This window comes from Lissotriton vulgaris, chromosome 4_1, assembly GCF_964263255.1.
Source record: "Lissotriton vulgaris chromosome 4_1, aLisVul1.2, whole genome shotgun sequence".
Classification (NCBI taxonomy): Eukaryota; Metazoa; Chordata; class Amphibia; order Caudata; family Salamandridae; genus Lissotriton; species Lissotriton vulgaris.
The window spans coordinates 134,988,571-135,004,792 of record NC_141691.1 but is presented as its reverse complement, the minus strand read 5'-3'; the positions used below and the strand labels follow the sequence as shown (position 1 = coordinate 135,004,792).

At 46.0% G+C, this 16,222-nt stretch overlaps 1 protein-coding gene across 1 annotated transcript; it reads right to left on the bottom strand.

The window, feature by feature from the left end:
• Positions 1 to 1,724: 1,724 nt before the first annotated feature.
• LOC147718474 (G protein-coupled receptor 12-like) lies at positions 1,725 to 15,756 on the bottom strand. The gene is made up of 2 exons (XM_086966729.1): positions 15,691 to 15,756; positions 1,725 to 2,884 (listed from the first exon to the last, which is right to left on the bottom strand). Exon 2 carries the CDS (start codon positions 2,875 to 2,877, stop codon positions 1,852 to 1,854), a length of 1,026 nt encoding a protein of 341 aa, XP_086822855.1. The 5' UTR covers positions 2,878 to 2,884; positions 15,691 to 15,756; the 3' UTR covers positions 1,725 to 1,851.
• Positions 15,757 to 16,222: the final 466 nt, after the last annotated feature.

Below are 16,222 nucleotides of genomic sequence, written 5' to 3'. Positions count from 1 at the left end.
AATTAGGGTTCTGAGTTGTGTGGTATTTACCGCATGCAGTAAATATTGAATGAGGCAATTACAGCGCAGGGTGGTTACCGCAGGCCTACAATTTTCTCCAGGCACATTTTGCAATGAAACACCTGGAGAAACTGTTTTGATGAAAATATGTGTAAAGTGGCCATCCATATGCAAAGTACTCATACCCCTTGTTATGCTTCTGACCGGCAGAACTCAGGATAGCCGCCATTTACCAGAACCACTAAATATCTGACCATGAGGTACCAGTGTTTCCTGGGTGTGGTAATTACCATTTATTTGGTATCCCACCAGAATATTGTCTCACTAATATTGTGCTACCATAATATCGTTGGCAAACTATCCACTAGGTAAGTATATACAGGTAAGTATAGTTTTTCTTCACTGAACTCCAAATATATGTGCATTGACAATATATAGGTCTCAAGGTACACAGATGCAGAGCTAAGTATAGAAAATGTATACTTAACCTATACGCACTTGCCTAAACAATATTTTGCTGGTAGTCCACCATAATATCATCCTAATAATATCCTGCTGCCATACTATTATGATTAAGAAAATGGGGTATCACCCAGCAAAGCCACAGGACCTGGGTATCATACTATTATGGACACATATCAAAAATATCCGCAAGGTAAGCACTGATGGGTACTTACTTTACTGAACTTCACACCTATGTACCTTGAAGGTACGTTGACGGTATGTAATGTGAAGCTAAGAATAGTAAATCTATGCTTACCTATATATACTTGCCTTGCTAATATTTTGGTCCTTTATCTTTTGCTCAAAGATTTCTGATAGCACGATATGGAACCCCCTCCACCCTTACCACACTCCCTTTTACCCAGCAACTCAATTTGAGGCCTAGAGCTTCCTTGAAATCTCTCTTCGTGGAATTGCACACCTGGACAATGCGGTGTGGTCGATCTGCACATTTTCAGTGGAGGATGGTCAGTTTTTAGCTTCAGTGCAATTAAGGAACTACCAGAATAATGCCACCAACACGTGTCGGATATGCCACCAGTGTAAATAGCCTTACTCAGACCAGAACTTCTGCTTGGAATTTCAAGAAGCAACTAATTGAAGTGAACTTTGTGAATGACAACTGTTAGAGGTGCAGCTACCACTCAGACAGTAAAGAGTCATTTATGGAATGCCCATAATACAGAAAACATAGAGTCTCAGCCTGATTTAGAGTTGAGTAGAAATGGAAAATCCTCCAATTTGTTTTGAAAGTTCTAAATTCAGAGAAGAATTCAGCAGTACTATTGCTTACAATAATATTCCTACTGAGTGACTGCCTCCCCTATTGTACAAAGCTACATACTTTTTAGTTAGGTCTGTACTTGACAAGTTGACATACATACACATGGTTGAGGCACTCAACTGTACATCAGACCGCCAAAGTCTTAATACAACGTGATGTCAAACTTTACACTTACGTAGCAAATGAAAATTGACAATAGCCATTCAGATGTGATCACGCGGGAAAGCAAATGACAATCAATCACGGGAATAGAGTTTCATAGTGTACAGAACTCTAGGCCAATCAGGTCAATTCTTCTTAATCCCTCTTCAGAGGGATAGCTTAGATACCAATGTACTCCAAATATTTGCATCCAATGTATGTTGCTAATATATAATACGTGTTGGCACTTTGGGTAACTTCATTAGTAGAGGTGAAAACGCCTGTTCTGGAGCCCCCGTTCACATTAACAAGAAAAAACAATTCAAGTAAACATTTCAGAAAATAAACCTTCACAAAATAAATAACTTTGGAGTGTTTTGACATCTATGGTAGAGTTCTCCCCATATCATCCACAACAGGTCCTACACGTCACTTGAGGTCCTTGCTCTGAAGGAGAAGCTGGGAGGGATGCAGCCACAGCAGGCCAGCCAGAGAGACTTTTGGATGTCTGGGTTCCTGAAGGCGTAGATGATGGGATTGATGAGTGAGTTGAAGGTGGCGGGCAACACCACAGAATAGGTGTAGATCATGGGGTAGCTAGAGTCTGCCACCAGGGAGTAAATAGCAAAAGGAATCCAACAAACAGCGAAGGTGCCCAGGATGACGGAGAGGGTGGAGACCCCCTTCCTGGTGCTGGAAGCTTGAGAGGTGGCCATGAACTGATGCTGCACAGCAATTTGCTGGGCATGCCTGAAGGCAATCTTACAAATCTGGAGATACAACTGCATCATGGAGGCAAAGAGCAGGAGGAAGAGCACCGCCAGGGCTGAGGCATTGTTCTTGGTGACAGGCCTCAGGATGCTGCAGTTGGACTGGTCCCTAATGCAGTTCCACCCCAGCACTGGAAGCAATCCGATGCAGATGCAGGCCACCCAGATGAGGACCAGGATGGTGTAAGTGCACGTCAAGGTTCGGTCCGTGTGGTAAGTGAGGGCGTTGTACAGGGAAAGGTACCTGTCCACTGTGATGGCCAGGAGACTGCAGATGGAAGCCGAGAAGGATGTTAGCAGCACTCCAGCTGAGCTTAAGGTGGCGTACTCCGTGTTGAAGAGGTAGAGGACCACAAAATTGAAGATCAGTCCCAGACCAGCTAAGAGGTCTGCGAGAGCCAGGCTGCCAATCATGATGAACATTGGGGCCCGCAGGGTGGGCGAGTAAAAGAGGATGGCGAGGACAATCGCATTTTCACAAGCCATGATCGTGCCGGAGACACAGAGGACGATGTCCCATGGGTTCACTGCGTCTGAGAACCAGAGATCAGAGGCGGTAATTGTGGAGTTGGAGTCCCCATCGCCGTCCCAGCCTGGAAAGTGTCCGTTTTCAGATGCGTTAAGTAGCTCCATCTCTAGGGAATCCATAGCTGCGGCTGCCACAGGGTTGTACAGCATTGCTAGACTGCAACAAATCACAAACATGAGTGGCTTGAAGAGAGCAACAGTGCAAAGAATCACAAAAAGTATAGCTTAGAGGAAAACCCCTTCCAAACCCCATGCGCCAGATTTACCAATAGCAGTCACGGGGGCAAAGCATAACAGGAATTAAAGGGTGAAATGAAGGATGTGTAATGAAGTTCATACAACATGGCTAAGAGTTACATCAAAGAAAGAGTACCAAAGGGACACAGGCAAAGCATAAAGATAAATTGAAGGAAATCTAAACTCTGAAAGGAATAAGCAGGAAGTAGGAGTGGAAGGGATTGCTCCTACTAGACTGCCTTTTGGCCTGGGTGATACTTTACTGAACCAGAAACAGTCATACATTGCCAGGAAAGGAGAATTTCTGTGTCATTTTATGGCTCATGATGGTGTTTTGATGCCCCATTGTTTCAAGACTTTGACACAACCCTAGCTCACTTTACCACTGGATTCAAGCTAGCCTGGCTGATTAAGGGTGTTACCCAGAAACCGGTCCCAGGATGCTTGTTTCCGGTTCAGGGAAGACCTGTCTTGGCAGTTCGTGCTGGACTGTTCCCATGAGGCACAGGGTTGAGATTGATTTGCATATAGTTGGGTCTGAACTGAGGTGGCGAACTGAGCTAAAGAATGATAATGGATTCGACCCAGATCTGTGACTGGGGATGAGTGTCTGAAAAGTTTCAGCGCTCCGTCCATCATCGCCTTGTGTTTGATTTACAAACCAAATCACTGCACTTGTATTTTATATCTTGATGCAGAACAAGAATAAAAAAAGACAATCACGGAGCATCCTGTTCTGTTTTCGACAAGACTTCTCTTTTCATACTCTATTTTTTTGTTGCTTCTCTACCATATAGAAATGTTTCTAATGCTTGACCAATTGGTAGTTGGTAATTAGAGGTGGGCAATATTTGTTTCTGATTTGGTGATGTCTACAGGTGGCACAGTAAATGATCCCCCAGCTGCCAATATTTGCTCCAGATCATTGAGTTGGCTAAACAGGGAGCCACTTGTGGACTGCTGTGTTGTTACAAAAACACAGTTTTGCATAAGGAATGCATCAGTCTGCGTTTCTTCATGGTTTGGTTTCTTTTACCCTGGATGCTGTGATCATGTCTGGACTTAGCAAGACTCTACAAATAACCTCTAATTAGAGCAAACCACATGTCTAGAGACTACTCTTATCTCATACCAAGTAGTCTAGGGAATGTTTTACTAATAACACTCCTGGAAGCCTGTGCCTGGAGTGGTAAAATCCATGAAGAGCAGACTGGCATATTAATGTTGAGCATTAAAGACAAGACATTTTAGAGGGACTTGGAACACCTAATTTGCCTTCTTAGTGCTGGGCATTACTGTGCCTGTCTAATCTAATGGTTGGATTACTTTTCCTGCTTAGTGTGGAGAGTATTTGTAAAAAGAACTAGTAGTAACCATCATACACAAACATATACCATTGAAAACACAGAGTAGTGTCACCAGCATATTAGGTTCAGATGAAAAGCCCTCTTGCAAAATTACAACAATCTAGTTATTCTTACTGCTTTGCAAACTTCCTGCACTAATCTAAGCTTCCAAAGTCATTGGTTTACATTGTATTAGATGCCTTGCTCATCTCTGGAGTGAATATACCACTTTGATGAACTCTGAGAGGGAACCCCTTGTCAGAAGTTATTTTTTTCTATTCCAGGCGGGTGTGGATGGTAATTAAAAAAAAATCAAAAATAAGTGATACCTTCCCTGGATACCTAAATGCCTATGTTATTCACTGCCAGACCAGCGAGGAGGAGTGTGACTCTTAGATGTATGCTTCTCACCTGAAACACTTTCCACCTCAAATTAGAACTTCCCAGCATTCCTCTGTTTGGTTGGTATGGAAGCAAAGTCTGGCAGATGTAAGAGTCATGAAAATGTGGTATGAGAGTAAGGACAGAGAGGGTGAGGTCAAAACAGAAAAGGTAAGGGGCCAACAGCAGAAAGCAAGAGAGGAAATGATGGGAGCTAAGGAACTAAAGAGAAAGCTCAAGGGCAACGAGTGAGAGCTAAGGGTCTAAAGTCAGAGAGCAAGATGGCAAATATTGAGAGTAATTAAGGAAGTAAAGACAGAGTAATGAATGAGAGTAAAAGAACTAAAAACAAAGAGCATGAGGGCCTAGAATGAGAGAAAAGGAGAAAACAACGAGACCTAAGGGACTAAAGAGAGCACGGGGCAAAGATTGAGAGTTAAGGAACGAAAGACGGAGCAAGAGAGCAAAGAATGAGATTTAAAGGTCTAAAGACAGAAAGCATAAGGGCCGAGAATGAAAGGAGTGAGTCTGAAGACAGAGAGCATGAGCGCACAGAATGAGAGAAGTGGGTCCAAAAACTGAGCGCCTGATAGAAATGAATGAGAGCTAAGGGACTAAAGACAGAGAGCACAAGGCAAAGAATGAGAGTTTAGGGACTAAAGCAGACAGCATGAGGGTCTAGAACGAGAGAAAAGGCTCCAAAGACTGAGCGCATGGGAGAAAACAATGAGAGTTAGGGGACCAATGGCAGAGAGCACAAGGCAAATAATTTGAGCTAGGGGACTGAAGCAAGAGGGTAGGAAAGAAAAGTGTAAGAGTTAAGTGACAAAAGACAGAGAGCATGATGGCAAAGATTGAGAGTTAAGGTACTAAGGACTGCCAGCATGATGGCCTAGAATGAGAGGAGTGGATCCAAAGGCAGAGCATATAGGAGAGAAAACATTAGATGTAAGCGACTTTACAGACAGCGAGCAAGAGGTAAAGAATAAGAGCAAAGTAACCCGAGACAAGGAGCACAAGGAAAAATAATGAGATTTAAGGGACTAAAGACAGAAAGCATGAGAGCATAGACTGCAAGTTAAGGGACTAACAACAAACGGCAAAAAATGAGAGCTAAAGAACCAAGGACATAGAGCAAGAGGGCCTAGAATGAGAGGAGTGTGTCCAACAGCAGAGAGCATGAGTGCAAAGAATGGTAGCGAAGGGATCAGAGACAGAAAGCATTATGGCCTAGAATGAGAGGAGTGCATCTAAAGACAGAGAGAATTAAGGCTAGGAATGAGAGCTAAGGGACTAAAGACAGAGGGCCTGATTCACTAAGGGCCTCTGCACTCGTGGCGGAGGCCCTCCCAGTTGTGGATGAGTCTCCGCACTCAGGGAGGGCTCTCCACAATGAGAGATTTTTCCCAGAATACAGAGACTCCCCCACGACTGCAGGGGACTCCATCACGAGCACGGAGGCCCTTTGTGAATCAGTTAAATCAACAAAATGTAGCAGTGGGTCACACGAACAAATTGACTGACTAAGTATCTGAAAAAGTAGGAGAGAGAACAAAAATAGGTAGTAAATCTAAATCAACCTATTGTGTGACTAAGTGATATTACACTAATCAAAAGGGTACTCTTTCCATGTGAAAAAATACCCCTCAGTAGTCGATCGATACCACCCTATTCATCATCTGGGATCCTTCACACGAGGAAGGTAAGATTTTGTACCCATTCACCCGGAGTTCCCATGGTCAAGGTTGATGGGGCACCTGATGAAGCATCCCTAAGCCTACTGGGGAGGACTTTGCAGCCTAGGAGACCTGTCTGAGCTTGCTGGATGGCAAGGTGAGGGTGGGCATACAAGGGAGAAATTCTGCAGGGCACAGAAAGAGTGCCCAACTCTAGAGCACTTGATGTGGTAAGCAGAGGCCCAGGCAGCAGGTGATACCTCTGGAGAGCACCTTATATATTGGGAGAATTACATCCTTTACAGTGAGCCAAAGGTTCCTGGACCTGGGCAGCACATGTGCTTGTGGTCCCTCCATGTTACAGGGCCCTCCTACTGGGGATGGCTATTGAACTATCTCTGCAGGTCATCTGGGAGAGAACAAGAGCTTTGCCAGCCATGCCCCCCACTTTTATTGGCCCCTGATGAAGACAGCCTTGGATACGTTCTGTAGATCTTATTCCACCTGCCAAACCAGCAGGAAAAAAGCTGAAGGCTACCCTGGTTCCCTTGCCTGTTTTTGGCACCCCCTTTGAACGGCTGTCATCAACATTATTGGTCTTTTGGGCGCCATGACAGCCTTAGGCAACAGAATCATACTGGTCTTGGTGGACCACGCCACAGGGTACCCAGACACCATCTCTCTACAGTCAGTGAGTGCATCTGTGGTGGTCAGAGCCCTGACGGGGATTTCTATCCATGTGGGGTTACCCAATGAAGTAGTGTCTGACAGAGAAACAGACTTCATATCAGCGTAAATGAAGTCCATGTGGGATGAGTCTGGGTACCTTACACATTCTCCACACCCTACAGCCCTCAATCCTCAAGCTTTTTGAGAGATCCATCAAGACCCTGAAGTGCATGATCATGGGCCTGCCTTTGCCCATGAGGTGAAAGTGGGACATCCACTCTTTGACTACAGGGAGGTGCTATAAAACGGGGTTGGGTTTCGCCCATTTGAGCTCCTCTACGAACACCCTTTTAGGTAACCTCTCAAACTTGTGAGGAAGGAGCGGGAGCAAGATTCAGGTAATCCCTTTAGGATATAGTCACCTACATGCTGGCTCTTGGTAACCTGATTCAGAGCTTCCGAAAAAAGGCAAAAGACAATCTTGAAGCCAGTCAAGAAGTAATGAATCCTTGTTACGACCAGAAGGCCACCATGGTAGAGTTTCAACCTTAAGAGGGGTGTGGGCCATGGAGCCAGAAGAGCGCATAGCTCTCCAAGACTGTTGGACAGGCCTATATGAGGTACAGGAGTGAAAGGGGGAGAGTACCTACCTGGTGGAACTCAAGGCCCCTTGGAGCTCCTTAAGGTGCTCCACATAAACCACCTCAAATCCTACTTTGAGAGGTCTGAAGTCACCATGCTCTTGGTAAAAGATGACGGAGTGGAAATGGAGAGTGAACATCTCCTTGACCTACTGTCTACCCCGGCGCACAATGGGTGAATAGAGGGTTAACCTCTCCCCTACTCTGACCCCAGAACAGCAGAGTGATTGTCACTATTTACAGGGCCAGTTTTCTGCTCAGTTCTCCCTTTACCCTGGGCTCACCCTCTTGTGTACCTACCACATTGAGATTGGAGACAGTATGATAATCAAAAACCAAAATGTATAGTCTGTCAGATAAGGTGAGGACCAGTGGCAAGGAAGAGCTGCTGGTATAATGGGTGATTTAGCCTCCAGAAGCCCCTTGTCCAGCCCTACGATGCTGGTACCCAAGGCTATCTCACCAGGCACAATCCCAGAACTCCGGTTCCGTGCACATGACAGGAGACTCAATTCAGTCTACAAGGTTGATGTTCGCCCTATCCCTAAGCAGATGAGTTCAATGACAGGACAGGTGCTGCCAATTTCCCCAGTTCCTTTGATCTCACATCAAGGCACTGGCAGATTGCTCTGACTGAGGGAGCAAACGAGAGGTCTGTATTCTTGACCCCAGAGGCGACTTCCAGGTCAGGGTGATGCTGTTTGGCTTAAAGTATGCCTTCACCACTTTTCAGAGATTAGTGTACAGGGTCAGGGCTGGCCAGGGGGGCATTCTGTGCTGCCTACCTAGATGACATAGCTGTTTTCCGCTCCAGCTGGGAGGAACACCTGTACCACCTCCATGAGGTGCTTTAGGCCCTGCAGCAGACAGGCCTGACTATCAAGCCCAGTAATTGCCATGTACGGTATGATACTGGGGTATGTCTGGGCCACATGAAGGGCGAGGGTAAGTTGCCACTTCAGGCCAAGACTGAGACTATTCTGGCCTGGCAACCCCCCAAATCACAGATTGAGGTGAGGGCCTTCTTGGGTCTCACCGGATATTAAAAGAGGTTTGTTAAGGATAATGGAGCCATTTTTGCTCCCTTTACTGAGCTGACTCTAAAGAAGCAGCCCAAAAATGCCAACTGGACACAGAATTGTCAGTAAGCCTTTGACACCCTCAAGGAGGCCATGTGCACAGCACCTGTACTCAAGGCTCATGACCTCTTTAAAGGGTTCATTGTGCAGAATGATGCTTCAGAGCATGGCTCAGGGGCTGTCTTCACTCAGTTAAACGAAGAGGGCCTAGACTAACCTGTAGCCTTCATTAGTACGAGGTTACTTCCTCCTTACAGTAAATTAAATGTATCATTTGGGTTCAAGCAAATTGCGCAATGATTAAAGTAGACAGCACACACACTTTAGTACTGGTTAGCAGTGGCAAAGTGCACAGAGTCCTAAGACTAACAAAAATTAGATCAGCAAAAATTGAGGAGAAAGACAAAAAATGTGGTCTCACACGTGTCCCACCTCACTCCCACCTGAAAGTAGTAGAACTACCCAACCTCCTGGAAGTTCTCATCACTAAGGCTAAATAAGCTTGAGAGACCATATGGCCAAGTAGGAATGAGAGCCAATCATCACAGCAGTTACACCAAAGCATTATAAACAAGCAAGCAAGAGAGTACATGCATTATAGTCAATCATTACAGCTGTATAAACCAAGCATCACAGGGAAGTGAGCGGAAAAAAAGAGCAAGTATCAAACCCAAATATCATAAGAAAATGCAATTGAGATTATAGGAATGAGAGCGGAACAATCAAGCAAGATATTACAGGCATGAGAGCCAATCATTACAGGTAAGAGGCCCATACATGACAAACAAGCAAGGAACATATTACAGGCATTAGAGTCAATCATTCAAGGTAATAGGCCCATGCATCATAGCCAAGCAAGTAAAATATTACAGGCATGAAAGACAGGCATTACAGGTAAGAGGCCCGTGCATCACAAACAAGCAAGCAAGATATTACAGGTATGAGAGCCAATCAATACATTTAAGAGGCCCATACAACACAAACAATCAAGCAATATATTACAGGAATGAGAGCCAATCATTACAGGTAAGAGGCCCATACATCACAAACACGCAAGCAAGATATTACAGGCATGAGGGCCAATAAATACATGTAAGAGACCCATACATCATAACCAAGCAAGTAAGAGAGTACAAGCATGAGAGCCAATCATTACAGGTGGGAGGCCCATACATCATAACCAAGCAAGTAAGAGGTTCCTCCCTCTCCCCCCTTCTTTTTAATCTTTACATTCGTCCTCTTATTGTTTCTCTTCTCGATCTGGGGGTCTCTGTGTACAACTACGCAGATGACCTCCAGCTCGTTTTCGATCTCTCCTCTTCTTCTCATTCTCTATCTTTTTTTCGTTCTACTCTGGTTTTCATCTCGGGGTGGATGGGCGCCAATCACCTCAAGCTCAATCCAGACAAGACTGAGCTTGTCTTGACCGGCGGCTCGTCCAGCCCTTGGTCCTCTGCTTTTTGGCCCCCTATCTTTGGTCCCCCTCCGACCCCTGTCCCCTCTGTCAAAACGCTGGGCATTAAGGTCAGCCATGACCTGTCAATGCATGGCCAGGTCAGTTCTGTTGTGTCCTCTTGTTTTTTTTCCCTCCGTCTTATTCGGAAAATTTCCCGTTTCTTTTCCCTTGATTCTCTTAAAATTATTATTTCGGCCCTCATCACTTCCCGCCTTGATTATGGAAACAGCTTGTTCGTAGGTATCCCTGCCTACGAAACCCGTTGTCTTCAAGCAATCCAAAATCAGGCTGCTCGACTCATTTTTCACCTTCCCAAAACTCACCATATCACCCCTGTTCTCAAATCCCTCCATTGGCTCCCCGTTTTCAAACGCTCCTTGTTTAAACTAGGTTGCCTAGTTTTCCGGGCTGTTGATCGCTCTGCCCCGGCGTTCATCACTTCCCTGATTTCCTCTCACACCCCTGTTCGTACCCTCCGCTCTTCTTCTTTGGCCCTCCTCACTGTTCCCCGTTTCCGCAAATCCCGCACTGGTGAAACCAGATTCTCTGTTCTTGCCCCCCGCTTCTGGAATTCCCTCCCTCTCTCCTTGCGTTCCATCCCCATCTTTTCACACTTCCGTAAAGCGCTCAAAACATTCTTGTTTGCCCAGGCCTACCCCGTTTAACTTCCTCGGCCCTGTTTGTTCTGTCCAGTAGAGCTCAGCGCCAGGAAGCCGCTTGGCCACCGTGCGCTCTATAAATACCTTATTCATTCATTCATTCATTCATTCATTCATTCATTCATTCATTCAGTACAGGCACGAGAGTCAATCATCCTAGGTAAGAGACCCATACATCATAACCAAGCAAGTAAGAGAGTACAAGCATGAGAGCCAATCATTACAGGTGGGAGGCCCATACATCATAACCAAGCAAGTAAGAGAGTACAGGCACGAGAGTCAATCATCACAGGTAAGAGAACCATACATCATAACCATGCAAGTAAGTGAGTACAAGCATGGGAGCCAATCATTACAGGTGGGAGGCCCATATATCACAAACAAGCAAGCAAAATATTACAGGCATGAGAGTCAATCATCACAGGTAAGAGGCCCATACATCATAACCAAGCAAGATATTACAGGCATGAGAGTCAATCATCACAGGTAAGAGACCCATACAGCATAGCCAAGCAAATAAAATATGACAGGCATGAAAGCCAATCATTACAGGTGGGATGCCCATACATCACAAACAAGCAAGCAAAATATTACAGGCATGAGAGTCAATCATCACAGGTAAGAGGCCCATACATCATAACCAAGCAAGATATTACAGGCATGAGAGTCAATCATCACAGGTAAGAGACCCATACATCATAGCCAAGCAAGTAAAATATTACAGGCATGAAAGCCAATCATTACAGGTGGGAGGCCCATACATCACAAACAAGCAAGCAAAATATTACAGGCATGAGAGTCAATCATCACAGGTAAGAGACCCATACATCATAACCAAGCAAGTAAGAGAGTACAATCATGAGAGCCAATCATCACAGGTATGAGGCCCATACAGCATAACCAAGCAAGTAAGAGAGTACAAGCATCAGAGTCAATCATTACAGGTGGGAGGCCGATACATCACAAAAAAGCAAGCAAAATATTACAGGCATGGGAGTCAATCATCACAGGTAAGAGGCCCATACATCACAAACAAGCAAGCAAAATATTACAGGCATGGGAGTCAATCATCACAGGTAAAAGACCCATACATCATAACCAAGCAAGATATTACAGACATGAGAGTCAATCATCACAGGTAGGAGCCCCATGCATCATAACCAAGCAAGATATTACAGGCATGAGAGCAAATCATCACAGGTAAGAGACCCATACATCATAGCCAAGCAAGTAAGACAGTACAAGCATGAGAGTCAATCATCACAGGTAAGAGACCCATGCATCATAACCAAGCAAGATATTACAGGCATGAGAGTCAATCATCACAGGTAAGAGCCCCATGCATCATAACCAAGCAAGATATTACAGGCATGAGAGTCCATCATCACAGGTAAGAGGCCCATACATCATAACCAAGCAAGATATTACAGGCATGAGAGTCCATCATCACAGGTAAGAGGCCCATACATCATAACCAAGCAAGATATTACAGGCATGAGAGTCCATCATCACAGGTAAGAGGCCCATACATCATAACCAAGCAAGATATTACAGACATGAGAGTCAATCATCACAGGTAAGTGCCCCATGCATCATAACCAAGCAAGATATTACAGGCATGAGAGTCAATCATCACAGGTAAGAGACCCATGCATCATAACCAAGCAAGATATTACAGGCATGAGAGTCAATCATCACAGGTAAGTGCCCCATGCATCATAACCAAGCAAGATATTACAGGCATGAGAGCCAGTCATCACTGGTAAGAGACCCATACATCATAACCAAGCAAATAAGAGAGTACAAGCATGAGAGCCAATCATCACAGGTAAGAGACCCATGCAAGATATTACAGGCACGAGAGTCAATCATCACAGGTAAAAGACCCATACATCATAACCATGCAAGATATTACAGGCATGAGAGCCAATCATCACAGGGAAGAGACCCATACATCATAACCAAGCAAGTAAGAGAGTACAGGCATGAGAGTCAATCATCACAGGTAAGAGACCCATACATCACAATAAAGACAAGTATGAGATCCAAACATCATAAGCAAGGGAGGGAGAGATTGCGAGTATCGGGCTCAGTCATCATGACTATGAGACCTAAGCATCATAAGCAAATGAGGAAGATACAGAACTATAATAGGACCCTAAAAAGAGAATTGAGCAAGTAAAGTATTATAGACATGAACGTCAATTGTAATAACTAATGGACACAAGCCTGATAAGCAAATGAGTAAGAGATTCCAGGCATGGGAGTCAATCAGCACAGCTATGAGTCCAAGCATCTTAACCAAGTGTATAAAGCACTACAGACGTGAATACCAATCATCACAGCTGTAAGACTAAAGCATCACAGGCAACTGATTTAGAGATTACAGGCTTGGAAGCAAATCACCACAGTTATGATCTTCAAGCCTGATAACCAAATAAGCACAGTACTACAGACATAATAGCGAATCATTGGAGCTATGAGAGCCAAGCATTACATGAACACAAGCAAAGCACTGCAGCAAGAAGAGCAACGAATCCCAGCATTACTGCTAGGCACAACCACATTAAAGCAAAGCCAGATAGGCATGAGAACAAGGCATAAGATTCATAAAAGCAAACAAGTGGTGGTATGACATCAAAGCATCCCTGGAATGCAATGAAGTCACTGCAGACATAGAGCAAAGAATCACGGCCACGAGGAGTGCTAGTGCCATGGGCATGCGAGCCAAAAATCACCCCCGCAACAGCAAAAGACGCAGCTATGGGAGGGCTGGTGGCAGGCATGAACTGCAGGCATGACAGCTAACCCATTCCAGGGATGGTGTGTAAAAGAACCACCGGCTGAAGGCAGTGATGCGACCAACGAAACCAAGTAGTCACAAGTGAGAGGAAAGAGCAATAAAATGCCAGTAAGTCATAACAGAAGGAGAAGAAGAAATAACCTCAACATTAAATAAAAGAGCCACAGGAGAAACAAACTACAGAATAAAAGCCTAGACACGCACTAGGGGAGCTGAGAACCATTGGATCAGAGCAAAGCAACACAAGATGCTCACAGAGCAATACAGGTTGAGAGCAGAGCAACACTGAATGAAGAGGGAAGCTAAATACAGGGTGAGCTAAAATGACTAATAATTAAGAGAAAGTAGCCATGTGCCTAGAGCATCGAATTGCATGGTATTATCAAAGCAAACACAGCAAAGAACCATAATAAGAACAGCCAGTAGACGAAATTAGCAAAATAACACCAAAGCAATCATAAGTGGAGGATGAGACCACTGGACGTGAACAATCAATCACAAACTAAGAAAGATCAAAGATACACACAAGAAAGCTAAACACTATAGGAAGTGAGCCACGCGCTGGCAACACAGCAGCTCGGCATGACAATAATTCACCAAAAGCATTAACCAAAGATCTACACAACGAAATCAAACGATCACAGGTGGAGGGTAATAAACCACATAATGAGGTGAAACTATTAACAACAGCCTGGATGTGGTTAAGCAACGAATCAGAGAAGGAGAGAACTAACCATAGGGCCAAAGAGGAAAACCAAGAAATAAGAGATACTACCAGTAGAATGAGAGAAAAGAACTACACAGTTAATAGAAACGAACCAGAGTATGACAGCAACCAATAAGAGAATTAAGAAAAAGCAACCACAGGGTGAGTTCAATGAACAACTGAATTAAGAGTAACTATAGTGAGAGATCAGAAATAACCAGATGAATAAAAGAATCTAGAGAAATAAAGAAAGGAGGAATGAAAGAACCACGTAACTTAAAAAATATCCAAGAAATGTAATCAATAGACCCCAGACCTGTGAGTCATAATAGTTTGATATCAAAAAGCCAGGGAATTAAAAGAAATGAATAGAAGGGTGAAAGCGCAGGAGTGCAGGAACATGGAAGATGCGCAGCGAATTGAGAACTAGGAAAAGACTAGGGGTGTGAGAAGGGCCGCATACGTAAACCGTGGGAGGCAGGTACGCCATCAGGAATTCCCCGTGCACGCCGCCGTCGCAGCTTTCTATGTAACACGGTGTACTACGTTGCACGCACATCTCAGCTCAGCGGTGGGACTTTGCCGCTCACCCCAACGCTTCCTGGGCGCCCCCATCCCCTTCCCCAGTACTCGAGGCTGAGCCCAGCAGCCCAGGCTGGGTGCGTGCCAACATCGAGCCACCTCGCTGCCTCTGTGTGGCTGACATCCCTCCCCACCTCAGAGTACACGGGCAGAAGCCGCCTGTCACTGCCCCAGCCCTGCACACCACAGAGTCACGGTGCACCACATACCACCTTGTGTGGTGCGTGCTGCCGGTGCGGTGACATCTGTCTGGCTGCATGCTCAGAAATGTGCCCCCCTTCCCGCCCCGCCTCCCAGCTGAGCTCATTATCCGGGTGCAGCGGGCTGAGACCCCCCTTCGATGCTTTAAGTAACTGCAGCTATATTAGGAAGCCGCAGACGAAGTTCACAGGTCCTCCACTCAAGCGAGGAAACCCCCCTGTGTGCGTGGAGGGGCTGCCAGAAAAGACTGCTGCACTGCAGGGGCGCCCTGGGCCCCCTCCCCTCCCCAAGGATGAATGCTGCTTCCTTCCACCCACTCCCCGGGCAGGCACCCCTGGGTGTCGCATAACCACTCAACCGGCAGGCTGCAGAATCAGCACATGCGGTGACACAGAGCAGCGCCCATCCCCTAGCTGTCAGCGCGGATGCCCACTGTCACCTAGACAACCCTCCCCAATGGTGCTGGGCCCCCCCACCCCGCATGCAGAACAATAAGCCGCGGCATTGTTTGTCTGCTGGTGCTTTACCTCTGGTGGTGGCTGCCGGCGGCCAGCTGCGCCTCCCTGGTGGAGCCGGTGCTCACAGACCTCGGGTGCCAGCCTCACGCCTCCCCGGCCAGGCTAATACCGCTGCCAGGGGTGCCGCCGCCGCCGCTGACTTGCACTTAATATTCCTGCCCCATTGGTTCTGCTGATAAATCTGGGCTCTGACGTCAAAGTGTGCACTTACATTCCTCATCGGCTCCCGAGTCTGTGAATCAGAGGTGCTGTGAGAAGAATAATAAGGAGGGACCCGCCCCCTCCACCTCCTCCACCTCCTTTCTACACACACACTCACTCACATCATGCACGGGGAGGGGAGGGGAAGGCATGCACGCGCACATACATACTGTACCACAGTCCTCTGGAATTTCATTCATAAGATTGGCGGAGACGCCGAAGCGCACCTCCCAAGGTGAACCTGCTCCCAGCCTCCCTTGCGGCTGACGCTGCAAGGGCCGAGCCGGCGCTGCAGGTGCAGCGGCGCTGCAAGGCTTGATATAGGCTCTGGCGACGAGGG